General features: G+C 38.2%; 2 protein-coding genes and 1 long non-coding RNA gene across 3 annotated transcripts; 1 reads left to right on the forward strand and 2 right to left on the reverse strand.

The window, feature by feature from the left end:
* Window positions 1–70: 70 nt before the first annotated feature.
* LOC143884350 (stress response protein) lies at window positions 71–10,899 on the reverse strand. The gene is made up of 6 exons (XM_077387862.1): window positions 10,637–10,899; window positions 10,070–10,126; window positions 5,124–5,395; window positions 644–772; window positions 470–535; window positions 71–381 (listed from the first exon to the last, which is right to left on the reverse strand). The coding sequence occupies exons 1-6, from the start codon at window positions 10,827–10,829 to the stop codon at window positions 298–300; spliced, it is 801 nt and encodes a 266-aa protein (XP_077243977.1). The 5' UTR covers window positions 10,830–10,899; the 3' UTR covers window positions 71–297.
* Window positions 4,107–5,116, reverse strand: LOC143884351 (uncharacterized). The gene is made up of 2 exons (XR_013252824.1): window positions 4,500–5,116; window positions 4,107–4,372 (listed from the first exon to the last, which is right to left on the reverse strand). It is a non-coding gene; the product is annotated as an uncharacterized LOC143884351 (long non-coding RNA).
* Window positions 10,900–16,030: 5,131 nt separating the features above from the next.
* LOC143884352 (Thiamine pyrophosphate dependent pyruvate decarboxylase family protein) lies at window positions 16,031–23,352 on the forward strand. Its single transcript, XM_077387863.1, has 2 exons — window positions 16,031–17,631; window positions 22,700–23,352. The coding sequence occupies exons 1-2, from the start codon at window positions 16,189–16,191 to the stop codon at window positions 23,012–23,014; spliced, it is 1,758 nt and encodes a 585-aa protein (XP_077243978.1). The 5' UTR covers window positions 16,031–16,188; the 3' UTR covers window positions 23,015–23,352.
* The last annotated feature ends 1,764 nt before the right edge of the window (window positions 23,353–25,116 follow it).

A 25,116-nucleotide genomic window follows, 5' to 3' on the forward strand; every position in this document is an offset into this window, starting at 1 on the left:
AAATATTCAAATTGGGAAACTAAACCTGATTTCCAGAAACAAAAGGAGAAATGGATTTGGCAAATCCGGATCCAGAGAACTGTATGGTATTTTCTATGATCATTTTGGACACGTTTTAAGTAATTGAACCTCACTGGTTGCACAGAAATGTTATAGCATCTCCATGCACATAATATATAAGCTGATTCTGTAAATTTCCTGATCTATGCTAAGCAAGGTTTCCAATAAAAATTACAAAACCATCTCTACCAAAAAAAAAGCTAGAACTTCGTCTAGCACATAAAGTTACCACACACTTCAATCCTCCGTCTTATGCCTTTTCTTCATTGAGTTCTTCACCGATTTCTTCCCACTTACCTTTTCCGAACCATCTCGTGATCTCTGAGTAAATGTCAACAAATCAATTCAATACAACCTTCTCTAAAATCTGAAAGAAAATGGAAGTATAGCGAAAAACATATTATATTACCTTCTTTCTTAACCTCAGTCTCTGTCGCTGGCGCCCTTTATTTTTCTTCTTTGAGTTGTTCAAGTCCTGAAAATGGAGGGGAAAAAAGAACCCATTCACGTATGAGCATGCCTGTCATTTTTTTTTTTTTGGTTGTGACTTGAGAACAATGAACTGCATTCAAGGGGTAACAACCTGTGCAAGGGCCACGGTTCGAGAATGCCTCTCTGCATGGGTTTCTTGGTCTTCTTCAATCTCGCCGTCGCTATTGAGCATGAGCTTTAGCCTCCCTTCACCAAGTAACTTCTTGGAACGAGCATGTCTCTGGAAAAAAGAAAATTGTGAAGGATAATATGTCCGAGCATCTCGACATGCAAGCATGAACATCCCTTTAAAAACACATGTAACATGAGCAATATATTGAAGAGATATACTTAAATATTACACGCAAAATATGGGAAAAGGATTTTAAATTGAAAGCAAGGTGGAAAGGGTTACACGATCGCTAATTACTCCCAGTAGAAACTCATGAAAGCAACATACAGCAAAATCCTGCTCATTCTGGGTAGGAAAACACGTTGGGAAAAACTATTGATGCTTAATGATTTTCCAGTTCTAGCGACTTAGGTATATAAATATATTGTCACTTCAAAAAAAAAAAAGATTTTGCAGTTCTAAATTCACATCCATGGTGGAACATCGCAAAATTTTCCAGTACAGTCATTAAGGTGCACTCTCTGGTTACATATTGCAAGGATGCTTTAATATTACTAAACAACTCGTTATTACCCATTAAATAGCTATGCAATTTCCATGCCTTGGTCCACCTCAAGGAAACAACTAAAATTATTCACGAAATGGGCTTCCCATATCGGGGACACTTGTTCCATGTGACAGAAAGATCAGGATCTTGGGACAACTTTTGCACATGTTTTCTATGTCAGAGAAACAGTTCCACAAAGATTGGGTTTTCCCTGAGCCACAGAATTTTCAGCAATCATATAGCCGAACATAGATACAACATACAACTCAACTCAAGTCAACTTAGCCTTTGTCCCAAACTAATTGGGGAAACATAGATACAATATAATGTCAAAAAAATACGATATGAATAAGCAGCTAACCTTTTGAAAGCATATACACAATGAATAGATAAAAAAGAAGAGGCTGACTGAAAAACTATCCAGTATTAATCATTATTCCCAAAGGAGGTACTGATGCAATTGTAATGGCAAAAAGAACATAAGAAGAATACCCTTACACTCGGTCACTGTTTAGCAAATTTCAACTTTAGCCTATATGAAGAAGTACAATACCCATATTTGCATATACAACGTTATAATGTTCAGGCACTATTAGTGAGCACACAAACTCCGAGTACAGAAAAGCATGCATACCATATAAGCATATCCAGAAGCACAGCCAATACAATATCAACTCTTAAACACTGCCCCCTCAAGCAGGCATTGAAAACTTTCCCAGCGATTATCTGTTTCAGAATCACATCAAATGCATAGATAGTGACTACTGAAAGAACATCTATTGAATCGTCAAGGGACAGGTGTGATGCAAAAGTATCAAATATCCATGCACATAAATGAAGGATGGGATGGTATGAAAAACATTGCCTTGGTCCCCTAATAGTTGAAGGCGACCGGACAAACACAATCACATGGGCGACCAATAAGAACTGTGCGTCATGGCGACTCGCTAATAAGATTGACGAAATTCAGTATCTGGTCAGTATCATTCGCCCACAACTCATTCACATGAGAAGGTCTGTGAATTACATGACAGATGAATTGGCAAAGGCGGACGTGGATCACGAGTCTATTCTTATAGGGGATACAGCCATAGTGGGGGAGACTCAATGCTAACATTGTTCTGGATACTGATTGTATGTTTTAATACATTTGTACGGAAATACTATGTTCCGGGGACAACTTGCCCCCTACGTTAAAGTTGGGTTGATGGAATAAAATTCTTAGTTACCTTTTGAAAAAAAAAAAGAAATGAAGGATGGGACTAATCGTCAATAGAAATGATTTTTGGAGCTTGGGCAATGAGTCCAGTAGATGATGATTTTCATTTACACCAGTTAATCTAGTGAAAAAAAAATCGACAGGGACAAAAGAACTGACTGTAGATGCTTGTCTATCTGCTCTATTTCAAGTTATAGTTGGCTCCTCACTGTGTGGCCCCAGAAAATCGCTCGTTACTACTTGAGTTTAGGCACGGTAAAAATCCCTAGTGGAATTGGATTTAACCTAACAAACATAAGCAAGCCCTGAACATGCAAGTTAGCACCTCACCACCAACCAAACCTTCTTCATTTGTAGAAGCTACCATAGATGAAAAGTTATTCAATATTATGAATTAATAGCTCTACATAAAAATGTCACTTCGAGAGTGGTGGCTCAACCCAAAGACAAGAATGTGGTGAGATGCAAATGGGTGTATAAAGTAAAATAAAAGCCTGATGGAACAGCCTCAGCCTTGATTATGAAGAAACATTCAGTATTATAGTCAAAGCAACAACAGTGCGGCCTGTCATGGCCTTAGCTAATATCTTGGGTGGAGACTAGATCAAATGGACATGAAAAATGCATTATTGCATGGTCATCTTAAGGAAGAAGTATGCATGGAGAAACAAGAAGGCTTTGAGGAAGCATACAGGAGCGTATATGTGTGCAAACTTAAGAAAGTTATTTATAGTATAAAACAAGATCCTAGAGCATGGTTTGAGGATAAATAAAGCTCTTCAGAGCAGAGGACACAAGTAAGTGTGGGTGACAATCACTGTTTTATAAACATACTAGATATTATCATCACCACCAGAGAAGATAATCCAAGACTCATAAACTAAAAAGAAGACTCAAGGAAAATTCAGACAAGAAGAATTTGGGAGATCTTCATTAATTCCTTTGTACTGAGGTACAAAGAACAAGGGGAAGGCTCTGACTCAGAAAGAGTATGCTATGGACCTCCTTAGTAGGTTCTGTATCTTGAACAACAAGCCTATTACAACACCTGCACTCTATAAGAAGGCTAGCAAACAAGACAAAGAAAAAGTGGCAGATCCACAAATGAATAGAAGAATGGTCGGTGCACTTTAGTATCTGACTTTCACCTGGCATAACATCACTTATGCTGTGAATCAAGTGTGCCAGTTATTCATGATCCAAGATACAAAGAACTTACAAGCTGCCAACAGAGTCATGAGGTATCTTAAAAGAACCTTGACTCAATGTTTGTTATGTGTATCAAGTCAAAATAAAGAAGTAAAGTTGGTCGGATTCTCTTATGCGGGTTGTGATGTTGAATAGTTGTATGGTTTCATGGGGAAGTAATCAACAACACACAATTGCAAGATCTAGCGCAGAAGTAGAATACGGAGCCAAGGCTTCTCCTACTGTAAAGATGATTTGGCTAAGACAAGTACTTCAGTTGATACATATGCTTTGAAGACGCAGTGCGGATATGTATTGTGGCAACCAAAGTGCAATCGAATTATCACAAACTCTAGTGTTTCATGCCAGAACGAAATAACGAGCAATAGACTTTCACTTTGTAAGAGAACAAGCAGAAAGTAGTGAGATAGCTCCACTCTTTGTTCCAAGCAAAGACAAAGTTGCAGAAATTTTCATTGAAGGACTCACAAGTCATCATCTCATTCATCTATTTGACAAGCTGAACATGTTTATAAGCACAGTACATTTTGAGGGTGCGTGTTAGAAATAACACGAGTCAATATGGTCATACACAAAGATCTTATGGAGTACCACATCATTGTTGGTATTATTGTGATTTAAAAGTGACGTAATATACGCCAAGTGAATAGAAATTTCAACCCGACAAGTCGTGTTGGTTCTCTTCTCCTCCTCTCTTGGGCTAGGCAGAAATATGTTGGTCCTTACAGGCTTGCTGATCCCATCATCAAGAAGAACTCAGTAACTTTTTCTTGCACTATAAAATGGTAACAAGCCACTAAATACTTTAGAAATCAAGAACACAGAAAAGAATTGAGATATTCATAACAAAGCAACCCCACCTCTAACCATAAGTGCAATACTTAAAAAGACAGCAGGTGCTATCTGACCGAGTTGGATCCAACACATAAGCTTCCAAGGGATTGGCCACCAAAAAGTGCACCGTGGCCTTGGGCCTTTGTTTGAAATGCAAAGCCCATGTGATTGTATCTGGGTATGCCATATTACATTTTCTCTACTTAAAATAGTTCCAAAGAGAATTAATGGACCAAAAATAAGGATCATGTTCTGCAAATTGCTAAAATTGCTAAACTCTCACCTACTGTTTAAGTCATGAAATGAAATAAAACTGATGTGGTGTTGCACAATCCAAAATGGTTATGGGAGGCATTCCTCGGCAGAAATGACAGTCACTATCCATAAACAAGAATCAAATTCACCCAAAAAAAGTGAACGCAACAATTTAGTGAAGAGGAACAACCATCAGCCATTTTCACCCAAAAAAATGTCACCCAAATTTTTGACACTATGCCTAACTAGACTAGATCAATCAAAATTCAAAACCCAGTGGTGAGTTTATTTAATGAAATTTTCATATCTTTTTTTATTATTTAAAGAAGAGTTCTCACCTTAATGTACATGATAGGAGAAGCTCTAAGAAGAGTGAAGTGTCGATTTGTGCTTACCTTTGATTTAAGATGGGCCTTTAAAGTATCCTCGGTCAAACATACAATTCTTGGGCAGAGCCTGCACTTGAAGACGGACTTGCATTTTAAGATACAGTCAGCAGATTCAGATTCGGATTCGGATGAATCCTTTGCATATAATGCTTTGGCTTCAACATTAGAATATTTCTCCTCTGCTGTTGTTTCAACAGGGCCTTCACTAGTTACCCAACTATATTCAAGGTTTTGTCTGCCTTTTCCAGGTCTATCTTCATCCTCATTAAGTAGCAAACCTGAATATGGCCATGATAGTTACACTTAATCAAAAGAAAGATAAAAGGTTAGAAGGAAAATCTCCAACATGCAAGAGTTATTCCAGCCAGATGAATGAAAAGTGTTTAACTGACCCTATCCGAAAACTGACCAAAAGCATCTTGGGTTTATTATGGCATTTTAAAAAAATATCAAACATCTAGACTAGATATAATTGGTTTCCCGAATGATATGTAATTAATCAGAACATAGATGAAATATTGAAATGGTAGTTTCATCTCATAGTTGGAAAAAAAAAAACTTCCCCAAGGTAAAATTGAGTCAAAACAGGCAAGTCGATGATTGACACGTCAAGTTTTTAATGCCCAGATGAGTCAACAGAGTTTATGATTGACCGTGTAGGTTCAAAACCAAGTTGACTTGAGCCAGTCAGTGGTTGACTCGGGGAGTTTTCAGACAGTGGTCTGATATAAATAACGATGAAAGAATCCATAGGTGGGGGCCTTTTTGTCGGCAACATCAATGCATTTGGCAATCCAGCACTATATGATATCCATAGAATGTTTTACAAAATTGTTCCAGAATAAAAAATTCAAATGCAACCAAAATAAATTTCCTGTGAAAAAGGTGAGAAAATCCCTCCGCCCGATTTTCTCACCAGTGTAAGATAAAAAGGAAATGCAAACAAAATCAGTCGGGTTTTTATAAGTGCGGATGCAGCTAAGTAACCCCACATTATAAAGAATCAATCCATATGTTGCTCGGGCAGAAGAATATCATCCATAAAATGTGCGTTAAAGAGCAAAGAGGAAAAGGGGTAATGGGATTATTCAAATGAACCGAGACGAGGAATAGTAGAGATCGTCACAATATTCTGTTGCTTAATGAAGTTGAGTCAGAGCTGCCCCTACCCAAAGCCAATTTCTTCGGACAGGTCAAAAAGCACTAATCCTCAAATGATTATCAGTGATAATCATCTGAATAGGTGACTCAAATAAGCAGTGCACTAGTCACAAGGTTTCCGACACATGGCCCAAATACTGCAATAGTGCAATCTATAGTGACATGATTATAATTCGATAAGGTTTATTTAACATATTGCCTTTATATCATGATACATGAATCAGTTTTCTTTTTTGTAATTTTATCGTGATATATAATCAATTTCCGGCAGATGTTTAACTTATTGATATAGTATTATTTTTTGTGTTAATGTATACATATTTAAATAACGGTTGCCGGTATATGAGCTAGGTACTACTGAATACTGATATACATCCAACAAATTAATTTATACTGATATTAGATGTTGCCTGCGAATTTAATCTATGATCTAGAGGGTAATAAGAAGACATGAATATGGAAAACTCGAAAATAAGAAATATTGAAAGAAAAGGAAAGTGAAACAATATAATATACACAGATATTCTATGTTGAGATATAGAACAGCATGATATATAGTAACGTTACTAATGTATTGCATGTTATAATACATTATTAAGTAAAGATGGTTGAGAGAGAGAGAGAGAGAGAGTGGCTGAACTACGTTCGCATGCAAGCTGAACACAAACAATAAAAGTGAAAGAAGTCATCCAGATATCTTAGTGGATAATATGCTCAATAAGGTTATCAGTGCTATCATAGAGATGAAAGTAAAGCTGCTACTAGCCTCCATGTAAACTGATGTTACAAAATAGTCAAAGCAAGGCAGTAAGGTTTTCGGTAAGTCAGTATCCAATCAGCAAGAAGATCACCTCAGCACTGATGCTATGGTGCACAGAGATCATCTCCTCTCATTAATGGGGCAAGGGAACAGCAAGGGCTTCAGTACACGTAAAGGCAGATAGAAGTTACCAGTCAGACTCCTCCACCAGACTGAGGTGACAAGACGACTCCTCACCAGATTGAGGTTACAAGTCGATTCCTCAATCACTTGTTCTTGGGCAAATCGGAGAAAAACACAAGCTGCACGGCATGCCAATCTTGTGTAGGCAATATTTGCCCATGATGCAATTTGAAACATGGATTTAAGCATCTTCTATATGTAATGAATGATATGTGTTAAATTTGACCTAATAAGGCAATACAGATGCAAAAAAAAAGGTTAAATTTGACCTATCGAGCCTCATGAATCTATGCAAAAAAAAAGGTTAAATTTGACCTATCGAGCCTCATGAATCTTTCCAAGGTTGGTTCCACATCCCATGGAAGAAAAAAGGTAAAACACTGTGGAACATGTCCCTAGTACCAACTTTGTGAGTTCTTTGGAAAGAAAGAAATGCAAGAATCTTCAAAGGGGAGTCCAAAAGTCCATCCTTCCTCTTCATCAAAGCAATGGCCTTAACAATAGCTCGGGTTAATGTCCTTCCTTGATTTAGATTTGTCTCTGCTTATGATTTATGGGAAGGTTGGAGAGAAATATGCTTCAGTGTGGAATTAAAGGATAAGGTTGTACAAGAATGGGCACCTCCTCCTCCAGGTTTCCTCAGATTGAACTTTGACGGCTCAAGTTTGGGAAATCTAGATCCGGCTGGCATTGGAGGAGTTTTGAGAAATGATCTTGGGGAGGTTGCTTGGGCCATTGCTTGGCTCATTGGGGAAGCGAATGCGTCGTAAGCAGAAGTGAGGGCAGTTCAACAAGGGGTAAAACTAGTGGAACAATTCCAAATGGCTTCCTTGGTGGTGGAAGGTGACTCCATAAATGTGATTCGGTGTTTAAGAAGATCACAAAATCACCCTTGGAGATTTGACAGGCTTTTTGATGAAGTGTTCGATCGGATTGGTACTTGGCCTATAGTCTTCCACCATGTCAGAAGATCTGCTAACTCGGTGGCGGATAGTTTGGCGAGGGACGACGTTTCCAAAGAAGCCTTAGCTTTATTTGATTCCCTCCCTCCTTGATTTTTGTCTTAGTTTAAATCCAGTTGTCTATCCTTTTCCGCTTTGTAATTTGACCATCTTGGTCTTTTCCTTTTTAATAAAATCTTGGCTATTATTAAAAAAAAAAAAAGGCAATACAAATATATGGCATGTATCTTAGAATGTCCATAACTTCAAATCGCCAAGCACAAATGGGCATTTCATTTTTATCAAATAGTACAAACATGAATCACCAGATATGAAAACTCAAAGAGCGGTTAAGTAATCCAATTTCTTTGACGAGATTCAAGACCAGGTGGAAGAGACGTCAATCATATTTAAACACACTAGAAGGCTCGCAAACAGTGTAGGCGTGTAGCAATCAAACTGGCTAGAGATGGAGTAGGGAAACAAGGTGCCCCCTGATCTCTGTTTTATTTTCTTATTGTTCCTCTTTATATCATAGTGGTTTTTTTCTTGTACACTCCGGTTGACCATCTCGGACTGCTCTTTCTTTTGAATGAACTTGTAACCATTCAAAAAAAATCAACCCTCCCTCCCTCACTCCCTCCTTTTACAGGAAGGTCATTTGGGTGCTTTTGGGGATTCTTTTGAAGAAAACCAAAAGGATAAATGGTAATATGAGCGAACCATGCTAGGGTCTTGATTCTTGAAGAATCCTTGGACTTGCATTTTAGACTTGCAGTAGACCTTAGTCTTAACTGATAGCTCTAGTATTGTTTTTACTTTGCTTCTACACTTCTACCCAATCTTACAGTAGTGACTGCAACATAGTGTCATATATCATAACTTCATATACAACCTTGAACATGTCAAGATATATAATGAAATAAAAAAAGGCAATTGGACACAAGTGCATCAATACAAAATTGAACAATTACAAACAACATAAATATGTCAAAAATTCATAAATGTTATTCTATCTATGTACTACACTTTTTGTACCTTCTTTTATTTTTTTCCATTTCTCTTTGAAATTTTTAGAGTTATTTCTTTTTGCTTCAAGAAATGGGTGTAGCATCCGATATGTTTCATGTATTGAAATAAGTATCACATTTTCCTAGGGGTGCAACTCGGGTCGGGCGGGTCGGGTTTTGAAGAACCCTACCCTACCCGAGAAAGATCTCGGATCGGGTCGGGCTTTTTTCTGGAAAACCCACGATTCCCAAACCCCTACCCATGATAATTCTCGGGTTGGGTTGGGTCGGGTCGGGTTTTTTTCACCTTGACGCATTGTAGAAAAAAAAAACAAATCTTCACACCAAAAATCTCTATATTTATGTAATCCAGTGTATAAATTTAAGAAGGAAACTATATTTCCACATAACAAACATGATCACCTCAATGAAAACAGTTAAATCAATATATTGAAAAATAATTTGCTATGTTGATTAAGAGATAATTAAAAATGTCATAGTACACCTACATAAGTAGGGTCGGGTTTCGGGTTTTTTTTCTTTAAACCCGACCCTACCCAAGATTGAGCAGGGTTTTGTAAACTAAGACCCGACCCATGCTATTTTCGAGTCGGGTCGATGTGGGTCGGGTAAAACCCGACCCAAGTTGCAACCCTACATTTTCCTACATGAATTAAAGATATTTATCGTTTATGTCAGTAAACACGTGGTATCTAATTTTGACCTGCCTGACATGTATTGTGCTTCCAAAACATAAATACATTACTTGAAGTTAACAAAGAAAATGGAGGAATGGCTTTCTTAAATGGAAGTCAAATTATAACAAAGACCCACAAAAAAATCTAAGAGGATCAAAATTCAGAAACTTTACAGCACAAGAGTAGAAACAAAGCACACCTGGAGAATCACAGTCGACCTCATTAGCGGAGCTGTCCTCGCTCTCATATCCAGAGCCTATCAAAATCAGTAACTTTAGTATAATTAACATTAAAAACAAGAAAATTTATCAAGCAAAACAAAATATTCAAACTCGAATACAATTCAGATAATTTAAATTCCTATATTTCATACAAAAATAGCACTAAATCTACATAACGCAACTTGCAAAAACCAAAACATTTAAAACAAAAATAAAAATTAAACACCCAATAGGACAGAGGAAAAATTGATTTTTCAAATAAAAATAAGGTAAAAACGAGCCTTTATGAACAAAAGCCCGAATCAGAGCAACCTAAATAACAAGATAAACAGAGAAAGCTCTAGAATGTATAGGTAGCATTTAGAATCCAAAAACCCTCAAAACAATAACAGATAAAAAAACTAGGGCAACATGCAGAATAGGGACAGAGAAACACAAGCTACATGATCACCGAAAAATTGGAAATTTATGAGAAAAATATCAGATTATAGATGAAAAAGGATGAATCTATAAAATACGAAACCTAACTGAAAAAAAAAACGAACCAGGAGATGGAGAGGATGGTTTTTCCTCCTTTTCTTCTTCTTCTACTTCTTCTTCTTCTTCTTCTTCTTTCTCTTCTTCTTCTTCTTTCTCTTCTTCTTCCTCTATTGCATCTGAATCTGAAGAGGAAGAAGATGAATCCGAAGCTTCGTTTTTATCAGCATGATCTTGACGGTAGAAACGCCTCTTTATCATTTCCTGCAGCTTTCGATCGACTGTAGAGAAGAGCAGAGAGTTAGCGTTCGCCTTCTAAACATGTTGAGAAGTGAGAACAATGTAGGTTTTCTTTTGGCTGTTGATATTGGCACTACCATGTTTGGCACAAACTCACTTTGTCTTTTGGATATTAATTTGGTTATGAGAGCTCTTTGGAAATTGTGATGAGCACCGGCATGTGTGTGCTTGTATTTTGTACTAAGAAAAAAGTTTTTGGGCCCACCTATTTGGATGATCGAAACCATTCATTAGTTGGTCCCTCCGTAGATCAACCATGCCCTAAAAATCTTCTCATCCTAAGCCTTCAAAACATCCTGTGTAAATTGCTAATCTCGTAATGTTAATAAGGCTGACGGCATAGAATAATAGAAACCTTTACAAATCGAGGGGCTAGGATTATCCTATGGAAAAGAATTAGATCACAAATTAGAATTGATAAATCTGGTGAATTATAAGTGACAAATCCATTATCATGGATTTTAAGTGACAAATTCAGGTTTTAGAAATCTCTCCCCCATCTTGAGATTTCTAAAACCTAGAAATACGCGATCTCGTACTCTCTCGCTCGACGGAAAGGAGGGCGAGAAATCAAAAAACGACAGATGGTCTCCTTCTTCTCTCGTCCTCTATCCATGATTTTGAAGAAATCCAATATTCTAAATTCCACTTATCCAAACAGCCCCTGAGATTTTTTTTATTTTTTTATTTTTAAGAAGCAGCATGGATATGCTACAACCTTACAATGTTTCGTATGTCGCATACAATTGATCAATTTAAACAAAATTCAGATCCAACTGAAGGTAATTCAAATCATAGATCATAGTTTTATGGAAAATTTTTGTTTTAGTTCTTTTAAAAAAAATAAAAGATAAAGTAAAAACTAATAAGATAATCTAGTATATGATTAAAAAGGCTACCACAGAGAGGATACATCGTTTGATTTAGTTCATGTAACCTTAAAATCAAATAAATATATCCTCCATAACTTAGTGTAGATTTGCTTGATCTAGAGCCTTATCAATGATTAGATATATAATTCAATGATTTAAGCTAGAATGATAGTGAAGATGTAAAGATTTAGACTGAGAACATAGGAAAACTATTGAGTTCAGTCAAGGTAAAAAAAAAAAATCAAGGATTGTCTAACTTAGAATCTAAAATTTTAAGATACTGACATTGACACTACTATGTTTTAGTAATTACACAAACTTTAATTGTCTTTTCTTTTTTAATCATTGCACAGCATGTATGCATGCTGTAGGGATCTATTAGTTTTCACCCTCGATAAAATTAGATGAATCGGAGTTTATAGATTTTCTTTGTAAATTAAAGGGAAATGATATTTTCACCCCGCAGCTGCATAGGGTTGGCAATTTCACCCGAAAAACCGGGGATCCGCCCGCCCCGCGGGATTCCTCGATTTGAGTGGGGAAGGGGATGTAGTTGGCCCCGCCCCGCCCCGCATTAATGTCATTTTTTTCTTGTATTTTTTAAGTGTTTTTCTTTTTTTGGGAAAACTACTACAAACCCCTTGGATCAAAACATATCTACAAGATTCTCCCAAATTTTTCATAATATCCATTAGTACAGTTTTGTCCATGACATAGCTTTTTATGCTTTCTTTTACCCATAATCCATTGGGCATTGTCCCTCATTATATTAGTATATTACCCTTAGAAATCCCTAAAATTCTCCCTCGAACCATCACTGTAAGGCAACATTAAATTCTTTGAAAATATCCCTCTCCCAAATAAAGGCAACATCTCTCTGATGAGTGATGAGATTTTATATGGTGTGCGCTCGTATAGTCCATTATTTTTCAAAAAGTAATGTATGGGCTACCCCATAGGATGGTCCAAACCGTCCATTTCATAGGCTACAATTTAAAAATACTTTCCAGGCCACACCATAGATCATCAAAACCGTCCATTTGATGGGCCACAAAGTAAATAGATTGTGGCCCAAAAATCATTTCCATAGGATGATTGCAACCCTCCGATCTATAGAAGGTACCATAATATGCAATTCCTCTATAGATCAGAGGGTTGGGATTGTCCTATGGAAATGATTTTTGGGTCACAACCTATTTACGTTGTGGCCCATCAAATGGACAGTTTGGATCATCCTACAATGTGCCAATCAAGTGGAAGGTTTGGATCATCCTATGCCTATGGTAGTATGGTGTGCCCATCAAATGGACGGTTTGGATCTTCCTATGGTGTGGCATGTACAGTACTTTTTGGTAAGTGGGATTGGGAATTAGGGATCTGCTAGGGACTAGTGATCAATTAAATGAATTTGAGAGCAACCACCTTTGTCCCCAGGTTAATAAAATGAATAAGATAAAATCTTAGCCTATGTGGGTTGTGTGGCTACTCTCACATGCAACAGCCAAGCCGCAACATGCCTGAAGTGATTGTCCCTAGCAAATCTTTAGTTTTAAACCTAACATTTAACAAAGTAAAATGAGAAAGTAAAGTGATTGTCTCCGAAGGATGCGGGGCGGGGAATGGGAGGGGATGGGGGATTAGATATTCCCCGTGGGGAGGGGAGGGGGATTCCCCACCATCCCCGCAGTGGGGAGGGGAAAAATTCCCCGCAAAGGGGAAGGAGTAGGGGACCCTAACATACGGCCCCGACCCGCCCTGTTGCCAGCCCTAAGTACGCATTCGCCCCCCCCCCCCCCCCCCCTTTTAAATCACGTTAAAAAGGGGGTGAATGTGTACTGCATGGCCGGGGGGGAGCTTTCGGAGATAGCTTTATTTAATCTTTTATAGCTTAACACTCTCTCTCATGTGTGGGCCTTCTTTTTGGGTTTGGCCTATATGTGGCACATGTGGCCCCTTTTTTAGGGTTTGGCCATTGCATGCGGATTTTAGCCATCCAGAAGGTTGGAACTTAGGACCATTGGCTCTGATGCCATGTGAAACGACCAATTCCTCCAAAAGCTTAAGCTGTAGGAGATGGCGTTATTCAATCTTTTATACTTTAACACCTCACATTCTCTCGTAGGGTTGCATAAATTATATCTTATTGTATATCTCTTTTATACTTATTTGAATGCCTTACACGTGCCTTTGTCAGAATTTTAGTCGACTTGAGACTTAGATATTCTACCAAATATAATTAAAAAAAAAAAACAAGAGTTTTGATGGTTTGGTACAATTCTAACTGGTCAGAAGATACGGGTAACGGCTAAATAGGAAGTCATGAATTTCATAGTTTATGGCAAGCTACGGCCACATAATCACATATGCTAGCTTATTTTGAAAATGAAAGTTTAAAATCTGAAAAGGAAACATGTAAACGACTCTAAATTTTGAATATTTGCACATTCTACAGATCTATTATTAGTATTCACCCTAATAAAATTAGATGATTCGAAGTTTAAAGATTTTCTTTGTAAATTAAATTTTATGGATCTATATGATATATTAAAAGATAATCATTTTTACAAATACTTCAGTGATTAGAATTTTAGTTATAATAAGATATAAAAGCCGTCATCGCAACATATGAATGTTAGGTCAAAAAAAGCAAAATGGGAAGACAATTGTGGTGCTCTATCACACACTTCGTGTTCAGGGGTATTTGTATCTTTTGGCTAAGAGCTCTGCTACACAAGGTGAGGTCGTCTCATTATCAAAACATGAGTTGTGCAAAATATTAGCAGCCTTCAATAAAAAAAAAATGGTTGTCTCATTATCAAAACATGGGTTGTGTAGGTAAGTTGTCTCGAACCATAACCTCATTTTGAGATGAAGTGCATCTCCCCGAGCCAAGACAAGACCAATGAGTACATGTTAGAATTTTTAAAGTTGAAAAGTCAAAGATGTTCTTTTCTTTTGATTAAAAATTAGAGAGAAAATTCAAATTAAAGTTTCCCTCTCTTATTTTGAAAACAAAAGACTTTGTTTGAATGGGGACTTGAACCGAAAACCTTGATGTGTGTGTTTTAAAAAGGGTTCTCATCTACAAGCTAAATCAAATAGTCCCACATTGCTTTGGAAGAAAATTCTACCCATCCATATAAGATGGAGAGTTGGAGAAAGGCTTGGTCGGTGGCCCGTGGCCCGGGTCTGAGTACAATTAAAGTATCTTGTTAGTGCCCAAAATCTTTTTATTTTTTCCTTTAAATTAAAACAGTTTAATCTCCCACGGTTTTTAGTATTAGCACCCCTATTAAGTGCCCTACCAACCGTCACACTGTTGGAATGTGACTGTTAGGAGAGAAATGTTTAAGGAACTAATGGGTAATTAATCATGTTTTAGGAGGACCAGTTAGTGAGTGTACGTGGATTGGAGCCTTTCTGGATGTTTTATCTTGAAGCGTCGGTTCGCGGATCCCGTTGCACCGTAGGAGGCGAATACGATTTTTAAGGAGAGTGACCGTGAGGCACGGCTCAACCTCTATTCCTCAATACTGATTTTACAAGGTTTTCGTCAAAACAGATAAGTATAAATCCGTTTTATTTTCGTACTGGAAATCTAAAACAGTACCCAATTTTGTGGAGACCGAATAACCTTTTTCATCTCTGGATTTGATCAAGCCATAAATCAGACCCTCTGGACAAACTATATTTTTTCAACAGTATACCCATACCACCGCCTTACCGCCACTTGAATGACGGACCAATACCTGAGTCGTTGAGGAAGGGCCGGCCCCTATAGTTGAAATCCGCTTCCCTGGAGGCAGCCTTACTCATCACTCCTTCTGTCACTGTGCAGTCAGTCCATTCTGTTTGGCCCACCCCTAGTGTTGATACGCTAAAGCGATCAAAGAGTTCCGACTCAGATGTATCTAACCCTCCACATGCCTCTTCTTTGCTTTGGCATTAATTTTAAAAATATTCATAATGGTCACTTTAAGGTCGTTACTTTCGAAGGCACCGTCCTCGGTTAAGTGCATAAGGGTTTTGTTGTTGAAATAGGGGTATTTTTATTAGGCTGGAGTGTTGGACTCCGTGAGTGATTTGGCTACTTCTTCAACCAGAACTTCAAAAGCCCATTCGATTTGGCTTTCCCTTCTAGTACCGTCCCAATCCAATGACTCCAAATGTGGTTCTTTATTAAATTTAGAAGGGAAATCATATTTGAACTCCTATATTTAGAGGGAAATGATACGGATAAAATCCACCCCCCCTTTTAACGTTAATCGTTAAGTTTTGAAGGCAAAGAAAAACGTTCGAGGGGGGTGAATTTATCCATTCTCACAGAAACCGTAGGACGGGATTTTATCCGTTTAGGGGGGGAGATATCATTTCCCTATTTATAAGGTATAAGGGCTCTGCTAAGGGACTCGGGCTTTTTATATACTCTTCCCCCTACTCTATCAGTCATGATTTCCTCTCCACTTCAAACTCTCCAACCTCTAATGGCGGATTCCAATTCCGAAACCCTAATCGACGGCAACCACCTCATAGCTCTATCCCTATCCCGTGCCGGCTTAGAATGCATGTTCGGCGTCGTTGGAATTCCGGTCACCTCTCTCGCAACCCGATCCGTCGCTCTCGGAATCCGATTCATCGCTTTTCATAACGAACAATCCGCCGGTTACGCCGCCTCCGCCTATGGCTATCTCACCGGCCGGCCCGGCATTCTTCTCACAGTCTCCGGTCCCGGTTGCGTCCACGGCCTCGCCGGACTTTCCAACGCCGCCGTCAATACCTGGCCGATGATCATGATCTCCGGATCCTGTGATCAGAAGGATTTCGGAAAGGGGGATTTTCAAGAGCTCGATCAGATGGCCGCCGTAAAACCCTTCGCGAAATTCGCCGTGAAAGCGAAAGATATCTCGGAAATTCCTAATTCCGTTTTCGAGGCGGTTCGTTTCGCGGTATCAGGCCGGCCCGGAGGATGTTATTTGGATGTGCCTACTGATGTTTTGCACCAGACGATTTGTGAATCGGATGCGGATAGGTTAGTGGAAGCTGCAAGTAAAGAAGAAGAAACCCTAGAAAAAACCCTAGGAAAACCCCTAGAAACCCTAGAAATTGAGAAAGCGGTTTCTTTGCTTAGAGAGGCAAAGAGGCCTTTGATTGTGTTTGGAAAAGGGGCAGCTTTTGCGCGAGCGGAGGATGAATTGAGAAAGCTGATTGAGGGGACGGGGATTCCGTTTTTGCCCACGCCGATGGGAAAGGGTTTGTTGCCGGATTCACACGAACTCGCGGCCACGGCTGCGAGGTCTCTCGCAATTGGTCGTTGTGATGTTGCTGTTGTTGTTGGTGCGAGGCTTAACTGGTTGTTGCATTTTGGGGACCAGCCAAAGTGGTCTAAGGATGTGAAATTTATATTAGTTGATATCTCAAAGGAAGAAATTGAGCTTAGGAAACCATATATAGGTTTGGTTGGTGATGCAAGGCGAGTTCTGGGTTTGATTAATAAGGAGGTTAAGGATAATCCGTTTTGTTTTGGGAAATCACATCCTTGGGTTGAGGCGATTGCGAAGAAGGCGAAGGAGAATGTGGGGAGGATGGAAGTTCAGTTGGGGAAGGAGGTTGTGCCATTTAATTTCCTTACGCCGATGAAGATTATAAGGGATGCGATTCTTGTGGAAGGGAGTCCCTCGCCAATTTTGGTCTCGGAGGGTGCCAACACGATGGATGTGGGACGGGCTGTACTGGTTCAGACAGAGCCGAGGACGAGGTTGGATGCAGGGACGTGGGGGACGATGGGGGTTGGGCTAGGTTATTGCATTGCAGCTGCCGTGGCATCACCTGGTCGGCTTGTAGTCGCTGTTGAAGGGGATTCTGGGTTTGGTTTCAGCGCCATGGAAGTTGAGGTATACATCTATATTTTGGACATTACACAAAAAAAATGTATGGACTGATAGACAATGTTCTACTTATGCATACATTTATATATGACCATGGTTTTAAATTTCGACCGAAATCCGAAATTGATGAAAACCGAAACGGTCATTTATTTCGAAATTTCGGTTTTTAATTTGAAGCAATTTTTTTAAATATTAATTTAATATTTCACCCCGAAATTTAATATTGAATAAAATAATAATTTCTGGTTTTGAAACCGTTCCGAAACCGAAATTTTAAACCTTGTATATGACACGAACACACACATGATAATGCAGGCATGATGACACTACATGGTATATTTAACAGATATTGAATCTATAGAATCATATTTGAATTTTAAGAACCATTCTAAACGTATAGAAGATTACCAAAATGCTAGAACTGAGGTAAGTAAATTGGGTTTTCTCCTTGCTTGACTTTTGCCTTTGTTTCCAAAATTATAAACATTATTATCAAAGTCAGTTTGTGTAGGCAATTGCCTAGTTTCATGGCCATTTCATCCAGTGTTGTACTGTTGTTCGCCTAGCTTATGGCCCGTGACTTGTACATGTTTAAGGGACCCAAATTTTCTGCTTGCTAGAACCATTGGAAGGCACTACCGGCTTGGGTGGGGAAATGGACCCCTCTATTAACCTAGGAGCTTGTTTGTCCATCAAGTGGTGCTTGCTAGTGCATATCTTCACGGGGTTTCCATTATTGTTAACAAGTGACTGGGTCCCCTTAGGACCTATTTTTGAAGAAAGATAACTTTATTACAAAAAACAGAAAATGCTATAACGATTCATTAGTGGGAAAGGATCTCCCAAGAAACAATCCATCTCTACCCACTCCCTCATTTGCAAACTTGTTCGCTATTTCACTTGTACTTCTAGGAATATGTCTGCACTCCTCAACCACTCCCCTCATTTTATCTTGTATTTCATTTATATATTGTCCCAGTCTCCAACCTCTTTCGTTTCCTTCTATTTGTGATATCACATTTGCTGAATCTCCTTTGATTAATAATTTACTCTAAAGTTCTGTTTTAAACAAATGCAAACCAGTTAGTAATGCCCTAACCTCTACTTTACTCCTGTTATCTTCGTTGTCCTTGAATGTCCGCTTGTTCCTTTCTATCAATATACCCCCACTAAACTACCATAGGAGCCATATTCCAAATTATCTGACCCAAGGTGGCTATTTATTATCATTCAAAAAAAAAGGTGGCTTGTTGGTTTTAGCGCTACCTCTCCAAGACCTATTTGACTGACTTTGGTCGTATCCAGCTGATTTTGAACCTTCTAAATACTTTAACCCTTGTCTTCCTTTCTTTGCTGGTGAATCAGTAAGTGGTCTGCAGACTCTTCCTCCGGTTTACATATGGGACCTCGATTCGCTAGGTGTAACTTTCTTCTCCTCAACATATCCAATGCGTTGATCTTTCTTCTTACCACTGTCCATGTGAATACCTGAAGAGCCTTGGTTGGAACTGGGACATTCCACACTCTCTTCCATGGGAATGCTGACTATCTTTTGGGAAGAGCCATTTGAGAAAAAAGATGTGATCGTGAGTTTTTCATCCTGGATCAGGTGCTCATATTCTTTTGTCTTCGCATTCTTGTGAATCATAATTGTTTTCCAAAATACATAATAAGTTGATTAGACTTCAAAATATGGACCCTTTTATATTCCTGTGATACATAATTTTTTTCCAAAATGCCCGAACCATCTAATTACTATATACTTTAATGTGATTGTAATATATGCGACGAAAAAAAGCAAAGAAAAAAGGTGTCTCTAGGTCCCATGTATTTTTCGTGTACATAATGGGATTCACTGATCTAGTGGGTGACCATGAGCCCAGTCCATTGCAGCTGATCCCACCATGATTGGATGATGCTAGAACCTTAATCGATAAGGTATTTGTTGTTTCATTTTTTATATTTGTTGCTAGTTTTTATAAGTATGTAGATATCTGGTGCTCTATGCATTTTGTTTTTTTCCTCTATGTTCTCATGCAATCAACTGTGAGCAACACCAGTAATTTGGATTTAATATGTTGAATCTGATAAACTACTAAATGTATTCGTAAGTATGATTGTAGTATTACCATTCAAAAAATAAGTATGATTGTAGAATTGTTAATTTTAGAAACAGAATCCTTGCTGTTGTGTATGCCTAAAAGATTTTCTTTTTGAAGCCCTGTTCCTAGGGGGGGGGGGGGGGGAGGAACTGTTGCCTGGGGATGCTGGGTGTTTTTACTCCTATGATGCAAAATAATGCATCTTTGTTGTGTGCATGTTTACGCATGTGAGGATGAATATATTCATCCTCATGCATTTTCTTTTTTGTATTGACATTCGGTATATATGTGTATGTTTATGTATATTGATGGTGTTACTTTTTAGTAGTAAATGCATCGTGGGGTAGAATGTAATGTATGTCAATTTATATGTTGTATGTGTATGTCAAAATAGTGTGTGGTGTTTTTCCTAAGCTATCACTACCACAATCTATGGTGTATGCCGTTCCTTTTTTCCACAAGAAAAATTAATCAAGGTATTGGAAGGCAACATGCAGAGAGATGAAGGCATGCCACAGGTTGCTCATATATGCCCACATGTGGTGCTCTCTTACAATTTATGCCCAGGTCTTGACAAGTGTTAGTACATTTCACCCTTATTTCTTTATGGTGCCGCATTTCACCCATTTGAATTTTTTTTTTATCATCAGCATATTTCTAATTCGTGTGATGCAAGGCTGGTAGGAAATTTCATTTGGATTGCATATGACAATAATGACTTTAGTGGCTTAATAGGGTCATTAGACAATTGCTAATAACCTAGGGGTGTTTTAGGGACTTCAGCTCATGTAATGGCTATTATATAAAGCCACATTTCACCATTTCATTAGGAAACTACATTGTCTTTTGTTTTGAAATTTGGGGATCTGTAACTCTCGCCCTTGGAGGGAAAATCCAATTCGGATAAATTTTTCTCTCGAGTTCGTCCAAGAAAAGGAGCGTTTGAGCTGGAATCTAAGCTCTGCTTCTTCCTTGTTTGTTTTCAGCCGTGTGATTTCTAAGGTTTTGAAGTTTCCGCCAATAGTCCTTTCAGCTTTAACTGGTAAGGGTTTCGTGATCGAGAAGCTTTAATTCCTTGCATTATTTTGTACTGCAAGGGGAATTTGAGCTCAAATTACAAAAAAATTCATCAAGAGGTATCCTAGATATGATGTTTTGAGTCAATTTCCTTGATCAACTGGCCTAGCTTCCCTGATCTAAACCCTCTGCCTGTTAAAGATCTGTTCAGCTGAAAAATACAAGAAAATACTGCACACTAGTGAAGAAATTGTGCATTTCTACACGGTTGTTGTCCAGATCCATAGTATTTTTTTTATCTTATTGATGAAAGAAACTTCGGGGCAAAATTTTGTGTCAAATGTATGTGTAATTGACCATTCCAATAATCTTTTTTTTGGAGATCACTCTACATTGTGTCAGATCTTAGAAATACTCAAATCAACAGAAACTCGAAATGTGTTTGTTGAATTTGAAATTTTATTAGTTCATCATTGAGCTTGGAGATTGATATCATGTTGTGCTGATGTCTGGATGAAATAATGCTGAGAATTGACCAATGAGAGCTGCCATTTTATGAATTTTCGTTGAAAATTTTAAGTAAAAGAGGACTTCTAAGGAATATGAAGCATCCTGCTTATGAATGTTGTTGTGATTTCTTTTGAGGATTCCAGCTACAAGCTCTGAGTTGTTCAGCATTGAGCACATGCTTCTCATAATCCAATTAGGTTTCGTGGTTAATGAAAGTGAAAGAATACTCATAAATTTTAGGAAGCTTTTAGTTTTTGCTATCCAGGGATTGACTTAGTGACATAATTTCAGTCCTTATTTCAACTAGTTGATCATCTTTGTTTGAAGCTTTCGCAGCCACTTGCCACAATTACTTCTATTGCAGATACCCCTGCATCATTGTGCCACATGGTTTGATTTGTAGCACTTCCTGTATGATGACATGCTTGCCATTGCTCAATTTGTTAGTGCTGTGGTTGCTTTATTTTGTTTCTCGTGCAGTGACTTGGTTCACAAAACATAATGGAGTGCCATTGTGCATATGATGGCACCCTATTTTAATCATGGGAAGAGTTCAGTGTAAGAGTGGTGTGCTATGTATATGTTTTCTGCTAGTGTAGTTATCACATTCACTCAGATCCAGCTTTCCTAGGTTGACCAAGTTAAAATGCGGTGAATGAACAAAAAATGCTCTATCGCTCTTTGAAGGGTGATGTAAACCTTTGGTTCATGGGCTTTCTTGGAGAAATTTTCGGAGCAAAAGTGACTGCATTCAAATAAGGAGAGTATTTTCAATTCCAAATCAGATTAAACATGCAGAGTCTAATTGTGTTTGGTGTGGCTTGGGTCATTCGGAATGAGATTTAGCGGAGGATATTCAAGGATAAAGCATTGACTGTGACAAAATTAGTACAGGACATTAAAAGTCTCATCATTAATTGGTTGGGTAGACAGAATTTTGGGGTTACTTGATTCAAGATATATCTAGAAATTGGTAAGAGATTATTATGGATGGAAGTTCTAGAGAGGAGAGCTTCTAATTGAAAGCGGCCACCTCCAATCATTAAACTAATTTTTGATGGGTCTTTTTTTGGAACCAGGTGCCTGCATTCGTGTGTTCCGAAATGATAAACAGGATATTTTAAGGCATTCTTGGGAACAAACTTCCTTAAATCTGTGTTTCCCGGATCGTATTAATATTCGTTCACTTTTGATTTTCTTTTCCTCCTTGCTTGAATTTTCTTTAATCCTATTCATTTCTTTAGATCTATTTTCTGGTGAGATCTACATGTGGGGATTTCAGTTATCAAGTCTTTAAACCAGATCTGATAACCTGAATATCTCTTCTAGTGTTAGCCTTTTCCAATTCTTTTGTTTGATTATTTGCTATGTTAAAACTATTTTGGTGAATTGCTTGTAAGGATACATTTCATGAAACCATATTGGTTTTTCTTAAACTTTTGCAGACTCTGGTGAGGTACCAGTTGCCAGTGGTTGTGATTGTCTTTAACAATGGTGGTGTATATGGTGGCGATCGAAGGAACCCTGAAGAAATTACTGGGCCTTACAAAGAAGACCCCGCACCGACTTCTTTTGTCCCAGGTGCTGCATATCACACTTTAATTGAAGCTTTTGGAGGGAAAGGTTATCTTGTTGGTACACCTCAAGAGCTCAAGTCTGCTCTTGCTGAGTCATTTTCTGCCCGGAAGCCAGCAGTAATAAATGTTACAATTGATCCTTATGCTGGTGCAGAGAGTGGGAGAATGCAGCACAAGAACTGAGGTTAGCTGTTGCTTTTCTTTGAAAAAAATTGCTTTATTGGCTACCAGTGTGGGTTTCTTGCGACATACTTCTATAATTCTGAAATTTCAAGACCATGAGACAGGGTTAAGTTACTGATAGCATGGATGCAATCCCATGACTTTTGTTAACTTATTTGGTGGAGATTGTTACAGAGTTCTGAGATGCCCTTTGATTATGTAGCGGGATATATTGTTTTTTTATAGTGTTGAACCAGATGAAGTTAGAATGTTGATGCATATAATTATGATCATGTAATGCTCAAATATTTCTTTGGATGCGACTACTGCGCATTTTGCAATAATATTGGTTTGCTCTATTTCAATTTTGTATTTAAAATATATTCTCTTTGATGACATTGCAGCTGGCTCAAAGAGTAGCTAGTTCATTGATGACAATGGCATCTAGTACAGAGCTATTTTCTTAACCATAAAATTTCTCAGTGAAAAAGAAAAAGCATTAAGTTGAAGTTTAAAAGTATATTGTTCAGTGAATGTAAATCCAATTCTTTCTCTCTGCTAATTGTGAAATAATTTTATCTTTTTCCCACAAACTGTTTTTTTGTTTTGTCTCTGAACTACGATTTCTTGCAGTCATCACCATGTGGGCTGTGGAGAGTCAAGTTTTTTTTATGGGGCTTCAGGCCTGCCAGATTTTGAGTTTGGGTTCAGAGTACTTAAGTTGATGAATCTGGAACGGAACCCCTTTAGTGATAACTTTCTGAACTGAACATTGAAGTTATTTCTTATCAGTTTTGTTTCACCCAAGCTTCATCCTTGTCATGGATGGATCACTTAAGTTCAGGTTGATAAGCAGTGACAATTTCCCTATGAAGAGATGCTTTCTCTATGGATCCAGCCCTTAACCAAGGACTTCGTTGGGAATGGAATAGCATGCCCTTTCATATACCAGGATTCAAAATCCGGGGAGAAATACGGAATAAACCTTTCAGGGGTCCATGTCAAAGACAGCCGGGGTTAGACTTGTTACACCATTCGGACTCTTGCTACTTATGTGACAAGTACAGAAGAAGAAAAAGCCCTTTATTTGTTGGTGTTTCACAGAAGTGCCAACGATTTGGCTGACAGTCTAGCCAAATCAGGAGCTTCTAGCAACTCATTTTATGTAAACAACCCCCTCCCCCCCCAAAAAAAAAGAAAAAAAAAAAATCCTTTCATGAGTTTCGTTGTTCATTGTCTCATTAGTTGGTTGGAAACTACTGGCCTACTCATCTGCTGAACTTAGGCAATTCGAGCCATTGTTTCCAAAAAGCGTCAATGCAACCTGCCTTGCAAGATTGACTGCACGTCAATGAATACACCTAGGTTTTTGAAAAAAAAAATGCAAGATTGACTGCACTTCGGTTTCATAACTTAGTCAAGCATTGTCATATCTGCTTGCTTCATTGACTTGTAAATTCTACTTGAGCTGTTCTTGCCTAGAAAAGAAGGAAAGTCAATCAAGTTGAGGGTTTTGTGGGAAGTTAAACCATTCGACTGAATATTTTGTGCAGGACACTAAGTGCATCACTTTTGTAACATTTGTAAGTGAAATGAAAAGGTATGGCACATCATTTGCAGAGAAAGCTGCAACACACTAGCATAATGCGACAAGCCAGGCTGTAGGAGGGAAACTTTGATTAGGTAAGAATGAAGTTGCAGGAATGGAAGAGAATGATACTCTCCTTGTTCCCAGTTTGTGCTTTTGCTTTCATAAGAAGCAACTGTATTTGCACAAAATCCAACATGAACTTCCCACCCCAAAGTCCCAAGCAAGTAAGTTCCGCAGAATCTTTTTAGTGTTCATAATATGATTCAGGGTTGATAAAGCACCAAGTTTGCCAACTGTGCTACCTGCATCCTTCTGTGTCAAGTTATTCATATTCTGTGATGGTAAAAATGCTAATGATGAGCACGCATCTAACAATAAAACTGTACAAGGTACATAACTTAGTTATCATGCTAGAGCATTTTGATCATTCGATCATGGTTTATTTGTGTGTCTATTTTCCGTGTCTCTGATCAAAATCCCCTCACAAGTGGCCTACAGCTTCAAACAATTAGAGAGGGGGAGGTTAGGTATT

The sequence above is a fragment of the Tasmannia lanceolata genome, unplaced genomic scaffold (assembly GCF_043159265.1).
Source record: "Tasmannia lanceolata isolate RefF3 unplaced genomic scaffold, GAP_Taslan_0.1 ptg000008l, whole genome shotgun sequence".
NCBI lineage: Eukaryota > Viridiplantae > Streptophyta > Magnoliopsida > Canellales > Winteraceae > Tasmannia > Tasmannia lanceolata.